The following is a 25,899-nucleotide window of genomic DNA, read 5'->3' on the forward strand; positions in this document are numbered from 1 at the left end:
TTTGAGGCTGGCTTCTAACTGCTACTGCATTCTTTTTTACCTTGCCTTTTCTGATAAAATTCAGTTCCACTAACTCAATTATATTTTGTTACATGGAAGAATTTTCTTTCAGGTGGTATTACTCATAAGCTTTGACTTTTTATCCTTTAACTTTTCAAGATTTTCCAGGATTTTCCAGGACAGTTCAGCCATTTCATCAGCAAGTTCAGCTTTCATTAAGCAGTACAGCATTCAATCTTTGACAACCTTAGATTCTTCCAACCCTTACAACTTCCACACAATTTTAGCTAGAGACACCATTCAAACGTTGAAATGATCACAGCAGCTTAAAGCACACACACAAACACTCGATGTATGTTAGAAAAAACAGTGGGAGCAAATCTAAGTTAGTTTTGATGTATTTTTTATTTTCCTCCTCGTAGCTGGAAGCTGCAGTTCAAATATGTGCTCCAGCCATCTTGTGGACAAGCGTCGGGACCCGGGCCTTAGCCCCGCCCACGGCCGCTAAGGCTCATGGGAAAGTGTTGATTCCCAAACCATGAGTTAGGTGGCTGTTACGAGAAGTGACTATCATGTTGTTACATCACATATGTTAGTGGTTAAATGACAATGTAAAGCTGTGTCATTCGGCTAGTTAGCTAGCTAGCTAGCTAGCTAGCTAGCTAGCTGATGATCAGTATGTGTCTCCATTATACACGGATAAGTGTGCTAAGATTAATGGCAGATGCATAGATGAGAGAACTAATCATGAGGTTCAGCATTTGACAGGATACCCCCTACTGGAGAAGGTGTCTGCACTTTTACTGTCAAATGATCAGTGCTTTGCATTACGATATCGAGATTTGAAATCATTATGGGATGGAGACTGTTTAGCAGCCATTTTGTGTTTTTGTAAATTTGAAACCTTTCTTTCAACCAATATAACTTCAACATACTTGTAGCTCGAGACACCGTTCAAACATTAAAATGATCACAAGTAGGGATGGGAATCGAAGCCCCATGAAGCTCTCATGGGGCTACGTGTAAATGTGCCAGAAAAATGAATGAAGCATTTGGGGCTTCGAAACCACACAGAACAGCGGCATCTGGTGGCAGACAGGACATATATCATCTACTCCACTAAGTTCCTTGCCCTTGTAACACTTCAGTGTGGAAATAAAACAAAGACAATGTTTGAAGATTTGTGAGAAGTGCTTGTGTTACATTGTGAATGCCATGTATAAAGTGAGAATGAGTGATTGTGAACCAGGGTCTAACATGACTGGGTGGGATACATGTTATAGATTTTTATTTAAAAACAGAATTTTCTCCACTGTGCTGGGCTTCAGCCTGTTTCGTCTTTGGCTGACGATTTCGCCAGCCTTGGAGAAGATCCTCTCACAAGGCACAGATGAAGCTGGTGTGCATAAAAACTTCATTGCCAGCTTGTAGAGATGTGGGTATAAAACCTTGTGGGTAACCCAGTATCTCAGTGGGTCCTGAGTCCTTGGGATGTGAGGTTCCTTTAAGTACCTAGAAGGACATTAATAGCCTATTGTCATGCACCAGTCTAAAATGAGCAGAAGTTATGATGAGGATTCTAATCTTTACTGTACCTCTGAACCTCCACTGTTGCACTGGCAGTTGTGCTGGTCACCTGCTGCTGAACCCCCACATGCCTGTCCAGCAGGGCCCAGAGACCACCATCTTCCTGCTAACTTGAAGGACCTTCTCTAGGTGGCGACTGTGGCTGTGCCTCTGGAAGTAGCGCCTGCATTGTTGCAGCACACTCTTTAGTGAGTCGCTCTATGGCCGTGTGGGCAGAGCCTTGGCTGCAGAACCCCAGCTCTTTAAACCTTGGGTCCAACAAGGTTGCCATTGACAGAGCAGTGACCTTCTCCAGAGCTGAAAACCTCTCATGGAGATTGTTCTTCAAGTTAGTGGCCAGTTTTTCACCAAGTGGGTGTGTGATCTGACCACACCTGCTTGAGATGTAATGTTTCAGCATTTTGACCATGGGAATGACTTTGGATGCTGACACTCGTTTTTCTGTCGAAAGCTCAACTGTGGCCTCTTGAAACGGTGAAAGAATGCTCAAGCAGTGGTGTATGGCCTGGTAGTCCTCTGAGGTGAGTGGAGGAAGGTCTGTATGGAGGGTGGCCAGAGCTGCCCCCAGTGGCTCTCTCTCCTTAAACAACCTTTCCAACATATTAAATGTGCTGTTCCATCTTGTTTCCACCTAAGATAAGACAGCAAGCACATTTTAAAGGAGAGAAGAAAGTAACACAATAAACAACTGCAAAAACATGTAAAATCTTAGATTTAAAAAAAAGAAAATGTTTCACCTCTTGTATTAATTTGTGCTCTGGCCTGGCCAGCTGTCGCTGCATCTCTGACAGCTTCTCCTTCGCTGTGGTGCTGGATTTAAAAAGACCGACAATCCTACGCCCCTTACTTTGGATATCCTCTAGTTCAGGAGTTTGGGCAAATTAAGCATATGTGCAAAACACATTATGTGCCGAAGCAGATATATATTAGCACATGCAACCATGTTGGGAGCACAGTCTGTAACCAGGAAGAAAGATTACATGTTCACAAATCATGTATATTAGGTATTGGGAGGCCATATTGATGAATGATTTTGTACTTTATTGATCTGGCTCGCACCTTCCCTTTAATTCCCCATTCTTCCATGAGAAGATTTTTGGCCTCAGCCAAGTGAGCTGCAGTGTGGGTTTGGGGAAACTTCAGAACCCCCAAGACCACAGAGGCCAGCTCCACCTAGAATGAACAAAGTCAAACTGAGATACATAAACCAAAGCATTGCACAAAGCAGGGGATACCTACCTCCTCGGTGATAAAATGGCATGTTACAGCCAAGTAAGCGTCCATGTTAATGGATGTCCACATGTCTGCTGTAAGGCTGACAGCAGAGGCCCTGCTAACCACATCTAAAGCCTTCTCCTTTTTGGCTTTGTACTTCTCCTCCACCATTGTCCTCAAGGCCTTCCTACTAGGAATTATGTAGGATGGGTCCAAAAGGTTGACAAAAGCCTAATAGTGACAAATAAAATACAGCTTATTATGTACACAAAAACATAAATAATGTAAATGCTATATAATATTAGCCACCTTACCTTGAAGCTGTTGGAATAATGTATATAGGTTATCTCATATTTGCTTATTTTATGCATCACCTTGCTATATATGTATAGGTGATTTAATCATGTTTGCAGAAGTGTCTGTGTGTGTCCAAATCTGTTTCACAGGAAGGTGGAGGTGACACCCTTGGGAGAAAATGTTTATCTTTGCGTCTTTTCAGCATTCTCCTGAGAACCTGTGTTAGCTGTGTCTAAAATGAATCGAAGGACGCTCTGTGTTAGTTTATCTGTGAGAAACGGCTTTGCAGGTCCAGAGATGTTTTGAAAAGACTGTGGAAGGATGGACATGTTGTAATAAATGCTTTCTGATAGCGCTGCAGCTGTGTTTTTATCTGTTTCCCCTCCTTAGAGCTCAGCGCATGTGTAACTTAGGGACAACCCAAATCAACTTATTAAAAGAGGAGGCAGCAGAATTTGCGCCAGAGTGGAGAGAGATTGTTTACTGGGTAGATCTCTGTCTGCTCTCCTCGTAAAGGTACCTTTGTCCGTTGGTCTTTCTTTCCTTTTTGAATTGTTATGATGTTGCAGGTTGTTTGAACCCAACAGAAGCCTTTGTCTTCAACAATTGAAAATGGTTGTGCATCCATTACAATCATATCCACCAATGCAGAATCAAGTTCTTGCTTTCTTGACACTGCAAAATATACATATGAAGAAAAAAAAAAATATTAATTGTAGAAGCTGAGCCTCGAACCCGGAACCTCAGCATTCACATGTCACTGATTTTTCCACTGAGCTATCTGTTTCAGTTCTTAGTGTGCCATTAGTTGGATATATTCTTATTACCAATACAAGGTGGATTGAAGGCTTGATTTGCCGACTGCGGAGTTTCAACATGATGAACGGAGCGGAGATGTCGCATCATGGAGGATGTACTATCATTAAATGCAAATTCATGTTTGCAAATCAAACATTGCACCTAAAAAAAAAAAAGGAAAGAATAAAAATGATTCTTTTCAATTGACAGACATACCTATAAAACTGACACAATCAGCAATGGCTACTAATAAAATAACGTTAATAGTGTATTACCTTATTTGGAGAAGTCAAGTTGAAATGATCCCAAGCCACAGAACGTTTTTTACCGGGTGCCATGACGTTGATTCTTACGATACACGGGAAACAACAGAACTGGTTGGGAAACGTTGTTTGGGATTCATCTGTATTTATAGACAACAGCGCGCCCTTCTGATCAAACACACCTGAGATCTGAAACCTGGTTCAGGTGAGTGATGCATTTGGCGTGTCATATGTCATCAATCACGTGATCTGCGCTGGTTGACACACGCTTTGAAACATTGTGCCGAAACACTCTGTTTCATGAAGGTGAACCGCGCGCCGAAGCCCCGTGTCAAACGGGCCATCCCTAATCACAAGGCTTTGGACTATAAAATCATTATGGGATGTCGACACAACCTACTGTTTGGTGGCCATTTTATGACAAAATCTGAAGCAAATATTGCAATAAACTTCATCCATGCCTGGAACTGAACATATAGAAATTCACTGGATCTGGACATATATGGAATGTGGGCGTGGTTAGCAAACATACTTCGTTGCTAAGGATGTCCAAAGGTTTACTTTTTCCGATTTGTCTGAAACTGACGTCGATTTGTTCGTTATCCCCAGGCGACCCAAACATAAAACGGTTGCTATGGAGATAAAATTAATAGAAAAGCCGCCATTTTGAAAAAAGTGGATTTTGTGTCAACTTAGAACATGTAGCTTTTACCAATATGATACTCTCAAACAATGTGTTTTTTGAGTCAGTTGATGATGCTGATGCTAGCACTTTTAGCCATTTTAGCATCATCTTCAAATTTTCAACAGTACATCCAATTTTTCAACAATTTCCGCTTTCATGCTTAACTCCGTCTACAAATTTTGACCTGTTTTGGTCATTCTACTTTTACAATGTTCATCTTTGACTTTTGGTCCTTTAACTTTTCAAAATATTCCAGGATTTTCCAGGACATTTCAGCCATTTTTTCAACAATTTCAGCTTTAATGCTTAACTCCTTCTACAATGTTTGACCTATTTTAGACATTCTACTTTTACAATGTTCAGCTTTTTCATCATATTTCTGCTTTCATTCAGCAATACAGCATTCAACCCTGCATTTTCTTCTGGAAATGCAGCTCCTTCTAGTCCTATCTACTTTCACCTAGTCCTGTTCCCTCTCCTCATTCCTCTCAGTTTCCAATTTCTTTTTGGCTAGCCTCTTGCTCCTGCACCTTCTCATTCTACCACCAAGTCCCCATATCAACTTTCCTGATGACACACCAAGTACACTCCTATCTATCTACTTGATCACATTAGTTGTAGCTATCCAGTCATCTGGGAGTACCCCCTGACCAGCCAGAGCCTGTTTCAGCTGCTTCTTAAGGCCCGTACACACCGGGACGAATTTCGCGCGCGATATTCGCCGACGTTTAACGCCTCGTGACTAAACAAAGGGCACCAATGTGAGTGTGCATACCGACGCGAAAAACGTCACGCGTAAAAACGTCTTTTTTTTTTAAAACGTTCGTTTTTTTGGTTTGACGCGCCGCGTCAAAAACTATACGACCAATGAGAAGGGCGCTTTTGCACACGTGTCTGGAGCTTCTGAAGTTACAGCAAAACACAACTTGGGGGCGCTCAAACACAAAACTGCCTTTCTGAGCACACATACCAGCGAAGAAGATAGACGCCAAGTTGCATCCACACAGCCGCGAAGAAATAAGGACGGACATTCTAAAATATCCCCGAAAACGCTCATGATACATTTTCAGCCCTTGGACCAGTCGATAAAACTCCCCATGTCGTTTTTTTTCTCGTAACTATGGGATGTACCCAAAATCGGCGTCTTTCATCATTCAACAGAACAATAATTTTTTCATCGCTGGAACTGGAGCAACTGGTGCTGGAAATATTCATGTTTTCTTTGTATGACTCTGACAAGCGCGTAAATACTTGCTCTCTTCTTCTGAGTGAAAAGCGACTTTAAGAAGCGTAAAGTTGCGCAGCGCCACCTTGTGTACAGGAGTATTTCTGTTTTATATTAAGCGCCATCTAATGTCAGGGAATGAAATTGTATGTTCCCTCGGCTCATCGTCAGCGACAATCGCCTGGGTGTGAACACAAAAACGTGTTGAAAAACGCTGGCGAATATTCGTCCCGGTGTGTACGGGCCTTTAAAGTCATGCAACAGTCCTTTTTCAGCTTTCACCAGTTTGTCATCTTCTCTGGCTTTGCCCTTTATTCTTCTTCTTAATCACCTAAGTCATTGTACACAAAAATTTTTTTAATTGTTCTTGCATTTTTACTTTTCATTAATTTAGGTGAGGTAATATATAAGTCAATGTTCTTGTGAAAGATGATATATGGGAGTTGGATTTTTAAAACAGGTTCTTGTGAATATACAATTTTTGGAAATACCATCAATCTTTTTTCTCACCTGAAGCAGAGGCCCGAAGCATGTTCAATCTCAGATTGAAGTAAACAATGATTCTCCAGCAAAAACAACAAAGGTCAGACCTGCACAGCAGCAACAGAAGAGAATTGGCTTTTAGTTCCTAGTCTATTCACAGAATGTTGACAAAAATGTTTGTCAATTGGATGTTTGTTCTGTAAAACTTAAAAATATTAGAGTTTATTTGTAGAAATAATGTTTTGTGTTTTAAAGGAACTCATCAAATAGTTTAGTGTTATATTTCTGTTCTCTTTTGAAACTTGAAAACTTTTGTTTGAATTTTCAGTCTTAGTTATCTGAAAAAGTTTGCAGTTCATCTGCTATGTTTAAAAGATGACAGGAAATGTATATTTAAATATATACCACCTGCTGATAATTAAACATTTCTCTTGAGTAGAACGTTCAAATTTGACAAATTTTATATATACCGTTTTAACGGTAATGCTTTATATCGTGATATATATTGTAATAGCCAGAAATGGAAAAAATATATTGTGATATATAAAGAAATTCTATATCGCCTAGCCCTACACAGTGCAAATGCGTGTTTAACTACACTGAGCGCCAGATGTGCGATTAATCGATCAACCAGTCTAGCTACCATCAGAGAACCTCTGTTGGCCTGCTGGGTCGGCGGGTCCTACCAGAAGAATCTGAGCAGACTCATGCAGCAATGTCATCCAGATCCATGCGCTTCTTGAGAACTGCTCAAGGACCGGAGGCCTGGCTGGGCTGCGTAACATTTCACACCTCTACCAACTACAGTTCGTGCTACTAAACAGCAGTAAGAGAAAAATAATAAATCCCTCCCTCAGCTTGTTTGATGTGAATTTTTCAATATGAATCATCTTTAGAACTTTTTTAAAAGCATTCCCAGTGGTCTTTTAGTTGTGTTTATGCCATTTTAAGCCAAAATCAACAAACATTTGTCTTTTCTAACACACAAATTGGACAGAGCAGCAGTAGTTCATTGGAAACTCACTTCTAAGTTGTGGGCGGGACTATTGGTGCAGCATAAGCCTGCCCTGACTTCCCATCAACCATTAGTTTACACAGTCTCCAAATAGCTTACAGCCCCTCACAACCTCAACCTAAAATTAAACTACAATGGCGAGCAATATTGTGAAAATGATCGTAGAAAGAATTCTTTTAGGCCTAAAATTGAGTTTTGCTCAATTTTTTCCCCCACTTACTCCCATGTTATTTTCAAAAAACAAAATGTAACCCTCTGTTATACACTCCGAACGCAGCTTCAGAAAAGTGCATCTCCAGGCAGTGCTCACTGTGGGGGGAGTTGTAGGAATGCCGAGGTCAAGGAGGCGGCGGCGGGGGGGGGGAAGCAGCAGCATCGGCCTTCAACACAACAGCGGTTTTCACATGCAGGTTGTTTGCTCTGCCGGCTGTGTCCTTGACTGGTCTTGCAGGACGAGGCGGATTTGATCCGAAAAGTGGGAAATTTAGACACAGATCATACTAAGGGTATGCCTTAGAAAAAGGGATGACATAATAATAACCATTTGTCCTGTAATAACCTGTGGCTGCCTCAGAAAAAGAGGAACCTTGCGCAATCTGAGATCTGTTTGCAATATGCCAGTGAGCATTGACCCCTTTGTAATCCAGATACCGTTCAAAGCTATCCGGTGTCTGATACATTTATTATTATTTATTTGTTTCTTTTCTGAATTATTAAAATATTGGGTTATATAATTTGGATTTGATGTAGGGAAAGGACGTTTCTTTAAAATATTCTCTGATTTGATGGTTTGGGAGTTTGGCAGTTGCTATGTTGTGTCCATTAATCAGAAGCTTGGGGACAGTAGGACGTCTGTAAATGTCATTATGAATCAGATCAGAAACTGATTTTACAACATTTTTAGGAATGGCCTTAAAATTTTTTTCACAATCTTTGTTAGTGAACCATATTTAGCTGTGAAAATCATCAAGATCTTAGAGAGAGAACATGACAATATTTAGAGATAAATAATTAGATTAATTCCACAATATAAAAAGAACACACAAATTTGTCTGTTATTAATTGATCGATAGTAACAAGTTCATTTCATTCATTCATTCATTTTCTATTCCGTTTATTCCCTTTCTGGGTCACGGGGCTGCCGGAGCCCATCCCGGCCACTTGTGGGCAAAGGCAGGGGATGCCCTGGACAGGTTGCCAGTCTGTTGCAGGGTACAAGTTCATGTGACCCCTCTAATTAAATATGCGTTTTTTTTTTATTTTTTACAATAAAGTTCAGAAGGTTTTAAAGACGTCACATCCGCTTTTGAGTATTGTATAAAAACAGTGGCGTTTTATTTTCGGATGTCTTCATCAACGTTACAATTTCATGAATAAAAAAGTTATTTTAAATTTAAATTATATTTTAAATTTTTTTATTTATATTTTTAAAGAAACTGATTTATTTTGCTGGTTTTTGTACGAAGTTTATATCCTGACCCGGAAGTGAACAGCACGAGACTAGCAGCAGCGTTAGCTTGTGCTGACAGGACGGTGGTGTTTTGTTGGGACGTTTGAGGTTTTTGGACAGAAAGGACGATACGTGGTTCGTGTGGAACTCTCAGTATTTTCCAAAGTGTCGTAAATGAGTGAAGAAGTGTTGAACGGAAAGACAACGTGGATTGCTGTGATTGTGAGACTAGCAGATGATCGATCGGAGCTGCAGTGAAGAGGACGGCGGTGTTTGTGGGAGTTGGAGCTGAAGATTCGGAGCAGCTGCAGGAACCATGTCTTCCCTTCAGCCTCTGAGAGAGTTGATCAGCGAGCGACTAGCTGCTGCTGCTGAAGAAATCTGCAGACTCTGTGAAGGAACCATCGTCCAGTACGAGGAGGAGCTCTGTCGTCAGCGCAGACTGCTGGATGTCATCTGGAAACCACAGCTTCAACTCCACGACATAGGTATATATATATTCAATAAAGGAGAGAAGCTCTTCATATTCCAGAATATTCGGATCCAGGTTCTGGTGGAGCGATGATTATTGTGTTGGAGGATTCCGCCATCTTGTGTGTGTAACAGTGATGAATAACAGCTGTGGGCTGCAGAAACAATGCGCGCGCGCGCGCGCGTGTGTGGTCAGAGTTCTATAACGGACTTTTTTTTTTCTTCAATTACTGCGGTGAAGTTAGTTTTAGGTCGGATATTCCACAGACATTTTGTTTTAATTGAAAAAAAATTTTGAGGTTAACAGTTTGTGACAATTGTATACAATTATGCAAAGTATAGAAAAGTAGAAATAAGTACAGGACATGTACAAACAAAAGTTGCAAAATAAATTAAATAAAAAATTAACAATACAGAAAAAAACTTACATAAAAGACATTAAAATTCAAATAAAAAGGGGGTTATATAGACATTTTAATGATACTTAACTTAGGGGGTTATCAAAAAGCTGCAAGTTACTTTGAAGTTCCATACATGGCAAGTTTGTTTTCCATGAAGTTTACAGATGAAAAGAAAAGAGCAGAGTTCTTTATGAAATGTAGAAAAATGGTTGGTTATGGTTTGATTTTAAGGAATCGACATTTATGCATATAGAATTTACCCAAAATAATTACAACATTCAGAATAAGTTCTGTGTTTTTGTGTTCTAAAATAAACCCAAAAATGATATCCTTAATAGAAAAGTCTGCTAAAAGTGGAATCTTGGGGAAAAGCCAATAATGTAAATTATTCCAAAAGACATTAGAACAAAAACATTAAAAGAAAAGATGCTCAGTTGTTTCAGGAATTCCAAACCGTTTTCTTAATAATTCCTTGGAAGGGTAAATACCTGAAAAGGTTTTAAAGTGAACTTCCTTGGCTTTAGGAGGGATGGGGGTTTTTAAATATTTAGTTCGAATTTGTATCTTTTCTGAATTATTAAAATATTGGGTTATATCATTTGGATTTGAGATGTAGGGAAAGGACGTTTCATTAAAATGTTCTCTGATTTGATGGTTTGGGAGTTTGGCAGTTGCTATGTTGTGTCCATTAATCAGAAGCTTGAGGACAGTAGGACGTCTGTAGATGTCATCATGAAACAGATCAGAAACTGAGTTTACAACATTTTGAGGAATGGCCTTAATAACTTTTTCAAAATCTTTTCTATTTGTTAGTGAACCATATTTAGCTGTGAAATCATCAATAGACATGAGAGTAGCATTGTTATTAAGAAGATGCAATTAATGACTAAATTCCATTTTCAAACTATGTTGGAACAAAGATTTGTTTCTGATAGTGATGTATCTGCAGTTCCATAGGAGAGTGTTGTGTGGACTGTAATTATTTTTATGAATGAGTTTCCAATACAGAAGAACTTGCTAATGAAAAGATGAGAGTTGGATTGGCAGTTTCTTACTGTCAAAATCACAACTGAGTACAAAGTGGATCCCTCCTAGGCTGGAAAATATGTTATTAGGAACAATAAACCAAATACAATTTTCATTTTTAATAAATGATTTTAACCAGTTTATTTTTAAGGTGCCATTAAGGCTGTAAAATTCTATGGCTTGAAGACCTCCATCTTCGTATTTTTTAGTTAGCGTACCTTGTTTAACATAGTGTTTTCCTTTTCCATACAACATACACACATTTTTATAAAAAATGTATATGAATGTTTATGTATATGAATGCTGCACGGTGGCGCAGTGGTTAGCGCTCTTGCCTCACAGCAAGAAGGCCCCCGGTGCAATTCCCGACTGGGGGACATGGAGAACACAACATCAATGGGGGACCTTTCTGTGTGGAGTTTGCATGTTCTCCCCGTTCATGCGTGGGTTCTCTCCGGGATCTCCGGCTTCCTCCCACCGTCCAAAAACATGCTTCGTAGGTTAATTGGCAACTCTAAATTGTCCATAGGTGTGAGTGTGAGAGTGAATGGATGTGTGATTGAGGATATTCTACCCTGCGACAGACTGGCGACCAGGCCAGGGTATCCCTTGCCTACGCCCAAGGGGCCAGGATAGGCTCCGGCAACCCCGTGACCCCGAAAGGGAAAAACGGTAAAGAAGAAGAATGAATGAATGAATGTTTATACAAAATAATCCTGCGATTTGCAAATTAATTCTGTTCCGCTTTTTCAATAGCTCCCAAACCACATGACCCAAAAACATGCCAAATTGTTGTTCTGACATACCTACATCAGACACACCAATTTGTTTAGAAATTATAGATGGTACAAATCTTACATTGTTTTTTGAATTAAAATTACAGCTATTCACATGTGAAATCTAATCGTTTCTTCAATAGCTCCCAAACCGCCTGTCCCAAAGATATGAAACCTATGCCAAATTATGGTACTGACATCCCAAAATCACACACACCACGTTGTTTTGTAATCAAAGATGTTACATATTTAATATAAAATTTTTATATCAAAATTCCAGAGCTTTGCATCTGAAAGTCGGACAATTTTTTCAATAGCTCCCAAACCGCCTGTCCCAAAGATATGAAACCTATGCCGAATTGTGGCACTTGCATCCCAACATCAGACACACCACTTTGTTTACAAATCAAAAATGTTAAATATTTAATATGAATTTTTATATTAATATTCCAGAGGTTTGCATATGAAAGTTGGTCAATTTTTTCAATAGATGCAGATGCTATTTTGAGTCGTTTGGAAGGCATTTTTGAAATGCTCAGCTTGATGATTGCTGCAGAAGATGCAAACGTTGATGACTCAATTTTTGTTAGTTTGAGAGCAATTGTGCACCGGATTTGTGTGTACCACAAAACATATATATCCGTCAGCGAATCAAAGTCCTCACCAAGTACGTGACTTGATTGACATGCAGAACGGCTAATCGAACATCCTCTTATACATACCTACATACTAGGGGTGTCACGATTCTACAAATCCTCGATTTGATTGCATTTTCGATTCTAAGGTCACGGTTCGATTTGATTCTCAATTTTTACATTTATTCTTTTTAAAGCACAGATTGTCATTTTTTAAACTAGACTTTAATGCAATAGAATATCTGACCTTTGTTGTATGTACCACACTACACTGTCAGTCAACAAAAACAATAAAACAGACATGTCCATAGTCTCTGGACAGTCTTAAACTTTTTCTGAACAGGTAAACATGTAGCACACTGATAACTACTTTTTCTCCCCGAGAACGATGACTGTATTTTTCCATATTTTTTCAAGGTCTGCTCAGACCTTCAATAACTTTCTCTTTTATACTATTGTACATGGAGGGAATCACCGTAGCTGTGAGATGTGTTCTACTGGGGATTTCGTAGCGGGGCTCTAACACGCTAATTAAAGGCCTAAAACCGGAGTCTTCCACCACCGGATGAGGTCGCATGTCCGCCGCTATGAATACTCCAACCGCAATCGATTTTGCACGAGTTGAGTTGCTTGGAAGTTAAATTCCAAACGAAGACGGAATAGTAGTTTGTGTAGTTGTTGGTTTACAGATAAATCTATGTTTTTGTTGTGCCTGCAGAGATGCCTTGCCATGTTAGTCGTGCTGCCCGTGAGAGAATACAGCACACACAGATACATAGCGCAGCTGGCAAACCGTTGTTTTTTTTGTCGACAACACGAACATTGTCAACATAACTCACTGGAAATCCAAAATACTTCCACACCAGCGACTTCTGTGAAAGAGGAGGGGATTAATGTTCTGTCGATGGGTGTCCTGCATCTGCAGTTAACATGCTATTTTTTGAGTGGCTGTGAGATGAGGTTGACTCGCAGCACTTTTGTTAAAACTTTATGAACAAATAGACTCGCAGCACTTTTTCCGCTTGGCAAGTAACCAGACGCAACATGGGGGCATGGCAGCATCGATGATTCCATTTTTTCATTCGAAGTTCGAGACTGTGGCTTAATTTCGGTCAATTTCAATTTAAAGTCAAAATCGTGACACCCCTAGTACATACTGAATGCAAATTCTGTCCGTCATCTGAAAGTCGCTACTTGCCCCACGGCACGTCAAGTCTCCACCAGAACACTGGAGTGTTTATTGAGGCCTGGATTGCCCCGCATGCTTCCGCAGTTCCCACCCAATGGATCCGAGCTAGGGCTGCACGATATGAGGAAAACTCGCGATATGCGATATTGGCGATTAATATTGCGATAACGATAAAATTCGCGGTATATAAACAAACAGCAAAACAACCAAAAACATAATTTCCATTTCACTGCAACAGTTTAAAAATTATACTCCAAATGACCCTCGTCGACGTAGGAGGCAAACATCAAAGGGCTCATCTGATTGATCAACAATGTAAATGGGTCCTTCTGATTGGTTAAATGCATAAAGGGATTTATTTCATTTGTTCAATATTTCAAGCTAACATGAGATTCTTTTAGCACATTTAAAGGTAACCATTTATTGCGATTTTCGCCGTCTTTTGCAGTATGCATATTGCACAGTTTAATGTCGCGATAACGATAAATTTGCGGTATATTGTGCAGGCCTAATCCGAGCCCAATAAGGCAGCAGTGTTTTCCAATGGCACGCACTTCCCACGGAGCCAGTAGCGCTTTAGAAATGCCACGCTCCCCCATTGCATGCAGAGCATGAAGCACGATAGTCGCATTTTTTGTAAAATATATATTTTCATCATAATTCAATGGCTTTTTTCAGAAACTCTGATTCCAAATCAATATTTTCCAAAACAAAGTAGCTTTGTTTTTATTTCACATTGTTGTTTTTCACAATGACTTATTTATTTCATGATGAGCTTTTTCAGCAGAATGAGACTCTGTTTATCAAACCAGACAAGACAAAGACACTTTTGTGATTGGCTACTCTCTAACTCAGACATAAGCGGCACAACCCTAACTACATCGATCGAAGTTGCTTCAGCACAATGCACACACACTTGAACTCATCTTAAGCCTCCTGCAGCATTCTCCTCCAAACAGTGCTTTCAGACACGGCTAACATGCTAGCAATAGCTTTGGTGGTCATACCACAGAGAACGAGAGTCCAGAGCAGGGGTGCCCACACTATTTTGGCTTGTGAGCTACTTTTGAGATGACAATGTTTTAAAGATCTGCCTCTCTATGTATATATATTTATGTACTCCACCCGCTGATTAAGTCACTGAATGCGTCATGTGCCTACAGCTGAGACCCTGATTGGTTGTTGCGATGCAGCGACCTCACCATGGTTCCCGTCGTTTGAGAGTCGACTCTTTCAACTCCCATTCTTAGAATCTGCTGCCTTCAAAAATCACTAGTGCTGATGAATGCTTTAGTTTTAGTCATTTACATTACTCTAATGCCCTGCAAGCTCTGGGGTTTAACCAAAAAGTCTTTCAAACGACTCAGCAACACAAGTTCTGACAAAGAACAGAGGGCAGGAACACATTACACTGGTTTTAAAATTGCTGTATTGGCTCCCTGTGTGTTTCAGGATTGATTTTTAAAGTTCCCTTAATGTTTTACAATTTTTTAATACGCTTGGTCCTTCTTGTTTAACTGATCTGCTTTTTAGCTGTAATAATAATGTTGGGTTCAAACAACCTGCAACATCAGAATAATGTCAAAAGGAAAGAAAGACAAGAGACCAAGGTACCTTTTAGGAGGAAAACGAACAGAGAATATTACCCAGTTACAATCTCTCTCCACTCTGGCACATATGCCTGTCGCCCCCCTTTTATTAACTTTGTCAGGTTTCCCTAATTTACATATGCGGTGAGCTCTAAGGATAGATAAAAACACAGCTGCAGCGCCAACAGAAAACGTTAATTTCAACTTGTCCATCCGTTCCCAGTCTTCCCACACCATCTCTGGCCCTGCAAAGTCTTTTCTCACGGATAACTAACACAGAGCGTCCTTTGATTCCGGTCTGGAAACGGATAACATGCTGATCTTGGGAAGACTCTAGGACAGTCAGTTTCCTCCCAAGAGTTTCACCTTCACCTCCTTATGAAACAGAGTTAGACACAAACACTTCTGCAAACATTATTATATTACCTATATAGCTAATTACTTCTTAAAAGGAAACATGACATAACTTGTATACATTTTTCCAACAAATAATGGATTAGATTTATCTGCGCTTTTTCTTGGTGCTCAAAGCGCTTACAATGTGTCCAGTATTCATTCACTCCTCATTCCTACTTGGTGATGGAATCTACTAATGTAGTCTCAGCTGCCACTCATTCACATTCAGAGTCAGTCTCGTTGCCCTGCGGCTAGAGCTGTGACGGTGTCGGATTTTTCATCACCGCGGTGATGAACCACCAGGGGGCGCGGTGTCGCGGTTAACCGCAGACCCCCCCCCCCCCCCCCCCCCCCGCCAAAAAAACCCCCCAGCGGCCGCATCAGAAATAAATACAATTACAACGTAGTATTCTTTATTATAAATAACAGTAACTACTACCTAACTAATGAACCATATATATACATATATAAAGCCCATATAGGTGTTGTGGATTGACTGTGACTGTGTGGGTCAGCGCTGCATGTAGGAGGAAGGTGCGTGTTGATCCCTCCACAGCGGACCGTTCTCTAGCTGCACACGAGCCTTCATCTGTGCTCTTTGGTACACACATCTTCTCAGAATATTAAATATTGCCCAGTAATAAACAGACTGCAGACACATTGTCACTTTTCCGGTAGCCATTAAGAACACGGGGCAGGAGGCTCCGCCTTTGTTTATACAGACACGTAACGTTACGCTGCAAAAAATAGTTCCCAAACAAAACATGAAGTGATATTCATGGAAATCTAAGTGCGCGTTCATGTTTAGAGTGAAGGTGAACCCTAATAACCCCCCCCCCCCTCCCTACACACACAAAATCCTCCGGCGGGCGTGGCGCCCTTAAGAACGCAAGCAGCTTGAAACGGAAATGAATACAATGTAAATTAACAATTAGAACGCAGTAAATTTCTCATATTTCCTCGCGCGATGAAAACTTCTGTTGTAGAATGAGTTTGTGTGCTTCTGAAAGCGCGCTCCTGTGTGTAAAGGGAGCCGCGTGGCACGTGCAGCGCGGAGGCACTGGCGCCTATGAGAGAGAGCGGTGGGAGAGAAGGAGAAAACAGTCTGAAAGAAAGAAGGAAAGTCTGAACACAGGACTAGCAGAAAAAGTCAATTATCAGGAAAGATGAATGTGTTTATTATAGCTCCATTCAGCGCCATATGCAAAACTAAAAAAATAAAATAAAACGTGCGGTGATGCGGTGATGCGGTTATCGTCACAGCCCTACCTGCGGCTACTCATGAATGATGTGAAAAACAGTGCAAACAGACAGGATACCCCAAGCATCTACAATCCATTCACAACTTGTGGCGTAACTCGCCTTGCGCTGCTTCTCAGTTTTAGTAAAACTGTGTCCGCCATTCGACAGTGTGACTCAACGGGATGTCAAAAGTGAGCGGCACCACTTCCATGTTGGTGATGTGGCTGGGCTGGATGTGTTTGTCAGCAGGCTTTTTACAGCTGTATGAGCGGAAGATGGACAGCTTTGCGTTGTAATCCGCTGCTGCGCCACCGTAGTCCTTGCCCAGGTAGAAAGATGGCACCGTTTCGTAAAACGAAAGCACCATGACAGACCTCACTGAAAATGTTACATTTTCATTTCCTCTGCAAGCGTTCCTGCCTTCAGTCAAATGATGACTGCGGAGGCGCTTCTCCCAGCTGTTTTCTGATTGTTAATCCATGGCTTGAGTTGGTCTTTATAATAAATTTGTACATATGTTATCCCATATTTACTCAAAACGTTTTTAATGTTGTGTTATCATATATGATAAAGTGTGTTCATTGTTTTTCTTCGAGGAACGTGATCCTGGGAATGCAGTAAAAGATTTTGGATTGACCCGGCGGCAGCTGTTCACCTTAAATCTGCAATAAATGGACCTAATCTACAGCGGTGAACAAACGATCACAAGGGATTTTTTGATTAGCTTCCTGACAATGTCAAGAAATGTTATGATTAGCTTCCTAACTTTTGTAAACTGTGTGTGTGTTTTTTGTACCCCTTGCCTTCAGAAACAAATGTCACATGTTGTATGCTAGGAAATGCCCAGATTCTAATAAAGGTGGGAGCAGATCTTTGCAAAACTCTGTGCAAACTAGTGCCTTGTCTGAGTAAAAGCTTTTACTTTGCTCTCCACGTGACAGGAATTCCCCGAGTCCACGTCCTTTCTTCCGGCATACATATAGTTGAGAAATGTTGGTTTAGTTGAGACCCAACAGTTTTCCAAGTCGAGCCACCACGCCTCGTTTCTGCAACTCAGCGGCGTCTTCCTGAATTTGTTTACCAAGTTCCTCCACTTTCAAACCATGGATTCATTCATCTAGAAGTCTCTCGCTTAGCTAACAGTTTGCAGTTTAAACTGTGCTTCATAAGCATGTCTTAGCATTTTCAGGGTTGCCAAAACAATGTGCACATACCTGCACTTTTGTACTATTCAGGGGTGTGTCTTCTTTCACGTCCACACTTTTTTTTTTAACTTGTCCTGTCCAACAGCTGGGCAGGCAGATGAGAGCTGAGGGCCTCTTGTGTTGGACATATTTTACTTTGACAAGAGGGGTTGTTAATCTTCAGACAAGCCAGAGGTATGTCTGAATAAACCCCATTTGTATTTGAGGCCAAACTTTATTAATTTCAACCATGTTTGAAAATTTGGGTGTTGGACCGGACGGAAAAGGAAAGAAGGGAAGAAAAAGGGAGGGATGTTAGAGAGAGAGGGGGGTAGGAGGGTGATAATGGGAGGGGAGGGGGGATAAGACCATGAAGCAGCATAAAGCAACAAGTTTACTGGTTGTTTATCATTATGGTAAGGTTCAAATGTAGTACAAAAAGGGCGGGGCCTGTCCACACACACACTCAAATGTTATCAACACACCTGGTAGCTACAAAAAATGTCCACATGTCAACATGTACACAAAACAGATAGTGTTCACACGCATACTTATGCCTTAAAACCAACTAGTGTGAAATATTTCAGTCATTCAGTCATGCAAACTGTTAGTGCAAAGGTGAGCTAACACCTGTGCCCAGGTGAGTGTTTATATTCTTCTAAAATGGATGGTGGAACGTGAAAAGAAGGAGGGAGAGTGCACAGCCACCCCCACCCCGAGACCCCCGCCGCAGCGGCAGCCGGAATCCCCCCAACGCCACACGGGAACAGGCAGGGAACAACCGCCCTCCGGGCGACCAAGACCGCCACCCAGGCCGGGGCCAGCAGGACCGCCGCAAGGCCCCCAGAGCCAGAGAGCAGGGAGGCGCGGAGGGAAAGAGAGCGCCTTTCACGTCCACACTTCCTTTCTTAGCGTTCTCATACTGTCCTCTCCTACGTCCTCTTTACTGAAGTCACGCAACAACACAAGACTTTTATGGTCATGAAAATACGGTACATGCCTTTGTCCAACAGAAGCCAGTTTAGGCTTTGGCAACCTCGTGACCCCAAAAGACATAATGCAGGTTAAGAAAATTGATCGATCGATTGATGCTTAACAATTCACTGTCTTTTAAATTGCTCATTCTTGTGTTTGTTTCCCTGCAGTCCTCCCGCAGCATTGGATGACTGAAAAGGAGGATCTGGAGCAGGAGGATCCCAAATCTCCACAGATTAAAGAGGAGCAGGAAGAACCAGAACCTGAGACTGAAGAAAAGCAAAAAGGACTCTTCATTTGTCAGTATGAGGAGCAGCTTGATCTGAAGCAGGAGACTGATACCTTTATTGGGATTCCTCCTTATGAGGAAGATGAGAACAGTGAAGCAGAACTAAACAATCAGCAGAGCTTTAATGTAACTGATAGTCAGGATGAAGAAGGAAACCAACATGAAGCATCAGCATCAACTACAGATGAAGAGACAGACCCACAGAACAGAGATCAGAGGAAGAGAAGAGACAGAAGTCATGTCCAAAGTTTGGACAGCTCTTACAAGTCAGAAAGTCAGTGTGACTCTGTTGTTAGAAAGAATGTAAGTGTGAAGAATGTTAGAAAAAATATGAAGAAAGTAACTTTGGTAAAGAAATGCAAACAATCTCCAAAAGAGAAGAGACTTTCCTCAGTAGAGTATGGTAAAAGTACGAGAATTGCTCACGATGTCTCTGTCCTTATGAGAGCTGAGTCTGATGAAGGACCTTATGTCTGTAAGAAATGTGCTCAAAGTTTTGATCATAACTCTCAGTTCAGAACTCACATGAGAACTCATACAAGACAGAAGCCTTTTTCTTGTAAAGAATGTGATAAATGTTTCTTGCAATTATGTAGTCTTCAAGCACACATGAGAACTCATACAGGTGAGCTTCTTTCTTGTAAAGAGTGTGATAAACGTTTTGTGCAATTATGTAGTCTCAAAGCACACATGAGAACTCATACAGGGGAGCTTTTTTCTTGTAAAGAATGTGACAAAAGTTTTAATCAAATGGCTGGTCTTACAAGACACATGAGTATCCATACAGGACAGAAGCCTTTTTCTTGTGAAGAATGTGGCACAGGATTTAGTCAATTATATCATCTAAAAAGACACAAGAGAATTCACACAGGAGAAAAGCTTTTTTCCTGTAAAGAATGCGATGCAAGTTTTACTGAAAAATATAATCTCGATACACACATGAGAATTCACACAGGAGAAAATCCATTTTCTTGTAAAGAGTGTGATAGAAGCTTTAATCAAATATCTAATCTAAAAACACACATGAGAACTCATACTCCTACACTAGGTGAGCGTTTTCCTTGTAAAGAATGTGACAAAAGTTTTAATCATAAGGCTAATCTCAAAAGACACATGAGTGTCCATACAGGACAGAAGCCTTTTTCATGTGGAGAATGTGGCACAAGTTATAGCCAAATATATCTTCTCAAAAAACACATGAGAACTCACACAGAAGGTAAGCCTTTTTCCTGTAAAGAATGCGATAAAAGTTTTCCTGAAATATATAATCTCAAGACACACATGAGAACTCACACAAGCGAGAAGTCATATTCTTGTAAAGAGTGTGATAGAAGCTTTAATCAAATATCTAATCTAAAAACACACATGAGAACTCATACAGGAGAGAAGCCTTTTTCTTGTGAAGTATGTGATAAATGTTTTGTTTCTAAACGTAACCTCAAAACACACATGAAAAGTCACACAAGAAAGACGCCTAAATGTGATAAAGAATGCGATAAATAATTTGGTAAAAATTATCCTCCCAAAAAATTAAGGGAAACTCACAGCAGAAATCTCGTGGAAAAATGGAGACACGTTTAAATTGGAAGTAAAATTTTGTGAAAAGGTTTGCTTTTTTTAAGAAAAAGGCTTTAATTTAACACAGAAAATGAATTTCGAAAAATTTTTTTTACCTTTTTTTGTTGTTTGTATTTTACATTTAATAGTAACCTAAATTTATACGTCTCAGGAAGTAAGAATATAAAGTAAGACCTGTAGAAAGAGCTTCTTCATTTCCTGGAAGCACCATGGTGCTCACGTTGTCTTCTTTTTAGTTTAAAGGAAGGTAGGGCTATCTGACACTTGTTAAAAAGCAAAAGACCTGCTTATTTCCTCTGGATAGGACACTTTTCCATCTCCACTCTGGGTTGTGTTGAGAAAAGTCTTTAGCTCTGTGAGTTTAAATCCTATCATACCAAATCATAGTTTTTAAAAATGCTGATTGTTTTTAACATTTTCTTTTATGCGTATGATAGTTTTTTAGTTTATATAATTGTGAAACACCATATGCTTTGTTTTTATTCAATTAAGTCTGCACCCACTCGCATCAGCTTGAAAACAAACTCCAGCTTTGAATTCACCTTCCTGGGAACCAAAGGCCACATGCAACTATGAGGAGAGGCTGAACTCTTGTACCTGTTCCAAACCAGCATTACTGTGTTTTTAAAAATGCACCTTCATTGTTCAGATCAAATGCAACTGTTGTGTTTTCACTCCTTGCTTGCAATTAAAAACCTACAAGATAAGTTTCGACTCTTGAAGCTTATTGAATATTTTGCATGTCTGGAAAACAAACTAACAGCATTTTTCTACAGTCTGTTTTCTGAAAACATTTCCTGACATAACTTGGTCTTTCCAGCCGGATTGACAATATACAATGAGCTATAGTCATAGATGTTTTTGTGTTTGATTTAAAGTAGCTTTTTGATATATTTTACTACTAATAATAATCCATTTTATTTAAAGCGCCTTTCGTGAAACCCAAGAACACAGTAGAAACAAAGGTTAGAAAATAGACAATAAAAGCACAATAAATATGAAAGAAAATCAAAAGTGAATCAGGATGGGAAGGCAGAAATAAACATCTGAAAAGTTGGAAGAGAGTCTATGTTACGCAGATCAGGAGGGGAGAGAATTCCAGAGTTTGGGAGCTGAGCAGCTGAAGGTCCGGCTTCCCATGGTGACGAGTCAGGCCGGAGGAACAGAGAGCTGAAGAGAGGAGGAGGACTGAAGAGAACGAGATGAGGTTTTGATATGGATGAGGTCGGAGAGCTAAGGAGGGGTCAGGTTATGGAGAGCCTTAAAGGTGAACAGGAGGAGTTTGAATTGGATTCTGGAGGTTATGGGGAGCCAGTGCAGCTGGTGGAGAACCGGGGTGATATGACTGAAGGAGGGGCTTCTGGAGATGATGCGGGCAGCTGAGTTCTGGACCAGTTGGAGCTTATTGAGGGTTTTTTGGGGGAGACCAAAGAGGAGGGAATTACAGTAATCTAAACGGGAAGTGACCAGACTGTTAACCAGGATAGAAGAAACGCAAGAAAGCAAGTGAGTGTAGAAGATTTCAAACACGGTGGGAAAATGAATATTTCTTTAAGGAAATCAACGGAAAGTGTGTCTGCTTGATTTGCACTGAAGATGTTGCCGTGATGAAAGAGTATAATGTCTGTCGGCACTACGGCACCAAGCATCAGAGCAGCTACGCTTCGTACACAGGTGCCGAATGAGCACAGAAATTCAAACAAATGCCAGCTAGCCTGCAAGCTCAGCAGTTTTTTCCCATCGCAGTGAGTCAACACACGCCGTCCATCCAGGCCTGCTTCCATATTTTCCTTGTGTAATTAGCAGCGTTACACAAGGGGTTGCCGCCTGCCTGTCTCTCCTAATGATGGCCTTCACGTCTTCCCATAGGCTTCATCAGGAGCAAAGGGCACAGGCTTAGGAAGTAAAGGAAGCTCCTATGAGCCGTCTCCGTCTGACACCTACAAGGATGCTGTTCGCGAGGCCATGTTTGTATGCTTCACAGAGAAAGAGTGAACCTAAAAGGTGAAGAAAAAATTCTGAACTGTGAAAAAGTATTACCTTTATGTAAAAAAGAACTTGTTTTGTTTTTGGAATTTTTTTTTGTTCATAAAGTGTAATTGTAAAATAAAGCTTTTTAAATTGTGTGCGTTAAATGTTAAAAATTGTCCTCGTTTGTCACCCATAAGCCCCTTTTTTGGTCTACTTTTCTGAGAAAATAGGACTTCGACTCTTTATAATCTACAAAGTCGTACACTCTGCCAGTCAACGACACTAACGGCTACGTAAAGATCTGCTGGCTTCAGCTGCTCAATAAACCCGTTCTGAACTGCCTGGTTGGAATGAGGTTTCATTGTCTGAGTGAATGTTTCATTTTGACGTGCGCTTGTTTTATGTGGCACAGATCAGCATCACTGCTCCCACTGAGAGCAATGTTCTTCACATTATAGGTGAGTTAAAAATACACAGTAGTCATGTGTCAATATGTCACCTCTTGTGTGCGGCCCGGACCTTTGCTCCTTTTTCTGTAGTTGGCCCTCGCCAAAAAAACTTTGGACACCTCTGATGTAAACAAATCCAAATCATTCAGCTGAAAGACATCCCATAATAATTTCCCTCAGATTGCTTTGTAGTGTGTTATAGAAATGCGTATTTTTTTCTGCTGTAACAAAACCAAGACCTTTTTTTTGTATAATCCAAATCTGTTGATTATCTGTTCTGTTGGATCTTGTTCTGAACAGAGTTCTATTGAACCTCATGGCTCCTGTGTGCGTTTATGATGTCAGAGGAGTCAGCAGATTTCTTTATACGTTTATGACATGAATTACCAATTTTAGGGATACACATATAAGGTTTTGTTTGGACCAGATCCGTTGGCGAGTCATGTCATTTTGAGTATCTGCCATTACAGATTCCAGAACTGAAACACATTTAAAAAATGAACAGATTTAATAAACAGATCTAGAGTCCCCAACCCCTCACTTTTTAGGATTGAAGTTTTAGTTTTTAGAGCCTTGCACGGACAAACCCCAAACTATATTTCTAACCCCACTCCTTCACCTTCCCTGAGGTCCACTGAGAAGAATCTTTTAAGTGTTCCAAAAACTCGTTTTAAAACTACGGGAGACCTCGCCTTTCAGGCAGTTGTTCCCCGACTTTAGAATGACCTCCCACTGTCACTGCAACAGATTGACTCGGTCGAGTGTTTTAGAACTAAAGTAAAGATGTTCTTATTTAGGAGAGCTTTTAGTGTTCACTTTTGTTTGTTTACTTATATGCCTGAGTGGGTTTTATTGGGTTTTACCTGCTTTAGACGCCCTGTTCCATTTTGTGCACTTTCTCTGATTTTAAATTGTTTTGACATTGTGAGGCACTTTATAAATATATATTCACTCACTCACTCACTCACTCACTCACTCACTCACTCACTCACTCACTCACTCACTCACTCACTCACTCACTCACTCACTCACTCACTCACTCACTCACTCACTCACTCACTCACTCACTCACTCACTCACTCACTCACTCACTCACTCACTCACTTACTTATAGAATCCATCCTCAATCCCTCCATCACAGTGTGTTACGCTGGTGCCACAGCCAGGGACATACCCAGACTGCAGCGTATTGTGCGATCGGCTGAGAAGGTGAAGGTGATTACGTTTCCAGAACCCGTGGGCGTGCGGGTCGGATAGGAGCTGACCCCTTCTCATCCTATACATGGCCTATTACTGAACCCCTCCCTTCGGGCAGGAGGCTACGGTCCATCCAGACCAGAACCTCACGACACTAGAGCAGCTTCTTTCCCTCTCCTGTCAGACTCATGAACACTTTTTAACTCTTCCCCCGCTAAACTTGTCACTATCGGTCCAGTTTTCCATTACCTGCACCTTATTCATTCTCTGTTGCACTTTTGTATTTTTTTTTCTTGTTCTGATCACTGTGTGTATGTTTTTTGGCTCATGACTGTTTATTTTATCGTTATTTTATTCTTATTCTTAAGTGTTGTACGTGGCACATTGGAAAAGTCCTAGTCTGTGAAGCTGTTTTGTTCACTTCACTGACATTGGCAATAATAATCCCTCTGAAATATCTGTCTGCAGTGTTGCCAGTTTGGGCAAAAAACAAACAAACAAACAAACAAACACAAACAAAAGCAAAAACAGCCCAATTTGAGTGGAAAACCAATCTGGTAACACTGTCTGTCTGTGTAAATAGACAGGGCAATGCAGTGCAGTGTTTCTGGCCCTGACTCTGACTCTGTTTGCCTGCTGCCTGCCCCGACTCTCGCCTGGATCCTGACTACCCTGTTTCTCCTCAGATGATCTTATGACTGTTATTAACCCATGCCTGCCTGACCCTGATTTAGCTTTTTGGACTTTTAGCTGAGCTAGTAAACCTACTGCATTTGGATCCAGCTGTCTGCCTGTTCTTGTGACAGCATCTATGCAATAGATAAATGAACATAGTCACGGGAAAGATTGTAAAATTTTATAATTCAAAATTTTCTTAATCATATCTGTTCACTTTTCACTTCAGGACACAACTGACACGATGAAAACATGTAAACCTAAAGTTTAACCTCATTTTTAATTCAATCACCCTAATTATTCTCCCATTTGTTATAAAGTGTAATTTAGGTATAATTTTACATGTGTTCCGTGTAAATACGTGGTTTTCACTGATTTACAACCTAAAATTACCATTTTCAAATTGTCTCCTTCCAAAATGCATTGATGATGTACCCGTCTGAGAAGAATGGGTCCTCTTGGAGAATCTCAATTAAAAATGATGTAAGGTGTTGACAGTTCAAACGAGTAATCAAATGTTTGTCATTTTAAATAGTAAATTATAATTTTGTTTTATGTTTTGGTCCTGTTTCAAGGACGGAGAGGATGCAAGGTGTCCAGGTGGGAGTGTAATACTATAGCCCATGTGAAACAGACTAATAGGGTTTCATGGGGTGCTTTTGTGTTGAGAGATTTGTATTTATTTCAAAATTTGAATATAAGAATACATAAAGTCAGGAATTTGCTACATCATTGTCCCGCCTCCCCCCTGGAACTGTTGACTGGAAATGAATTATGCAACACTTTTTGCTGGTGGATGGGAAAACTAAAATGCAATCTCCTCTTTGCATTATCGCTT

General features: G+C 40.5%; 4 protein-coding genes and 1 long non-coding RNA gene across 8 annotated transcripts in view; 2 read left to right on the plus strand and 3 right to left on the minus strand.

The window, feature by feature from the left end:
- Positions 1–25,899, minus strand: part of LOC110013798 (gastrula zinc finger protein XlCGF28.1) — a 989,290-nt gene that overhangs the window by 809,333 nt on the left and 154,058 nt on the right. The window lies entirely within an intron of this gene.
- The window catches only part of LOC101169839 (NLR family CARD domain-containing protein 3), a 1,010,604-nt gene that overhangs the window by 678,038 nt on the left and 306,667 nt on the right, over positions 1–25,899 (plus strand). The window lies entirely within an intron of this gene.
- Positions 1–25,899, minus strand: part of LOC105355408 (NACHT, LRR and PYD domains-containing protein 12-like) — a 768,227-nt gene that overhangs the window by 364,283 nt on the left and 378,045 nt on the right. The window lies entirely within an intron of this gene.
- Positions 1,272–2,430, minus strand: LOC111948750. The gene is made up of 3 exons (XR_002874728.1): positions 2,325–2,430; positions 1,596–2,218; positions 1,272–1,512 (listed from the first exon to the last, which is right to left on the minus strand). It is a non-coding gene; the product is annotated as an uncharacterized LOC111948750 (long non-coding RNA).
- On the plus strand, positions 9,063–21,476 carry LOC105355377 (gastrula zinc finger protein XlCGF57.1-like). The gene is made up of 2 exons (XM_020709764.2): positions 9,063–9,506; positions 19,073–21,476. Exons 1-2 carry the CDS (start codon positions 9,335–9,337, stop codon positions 20,692–20,694), a joined length of 1,794 nt encoding a protein of 597 aa, XP_020565423.2. The 5' UTR covers positions 9,063–9,334; the 3' UTR covers positions 20,695–21,476.

The sequence above is a fragment of the Oryzias latipes genome, chromosome 2 (assembly GCF_002234675.1).
Source record: "Oryzias latipes chromosome 2, ASM223467v1".
Classification (NCBI taxonomy): Eukaryota; Metazoa; Chordata; class Actinopteri; order Beloniformes; family Adrianichthyidae; genus Oryzias; species Oryzias latipes.

Excerpts from the sequence above, each read along its gene's own strand:
- LOC105355377 (XM_020709764.2), top strand. The coding sequence starts at position 9,335 with ATGTCTTCCCTTCAGCCTCTGAGAGAGTTGATCAGCGAGCGACTAGCT. Across the intron at positions 9,507-19,072 it reads GCTTCAACTCCACGACATAG|TCCTCCCGCAGCATTGGATG; the intron begins GTATATATATAT and ends GTTTCCCTGCAG.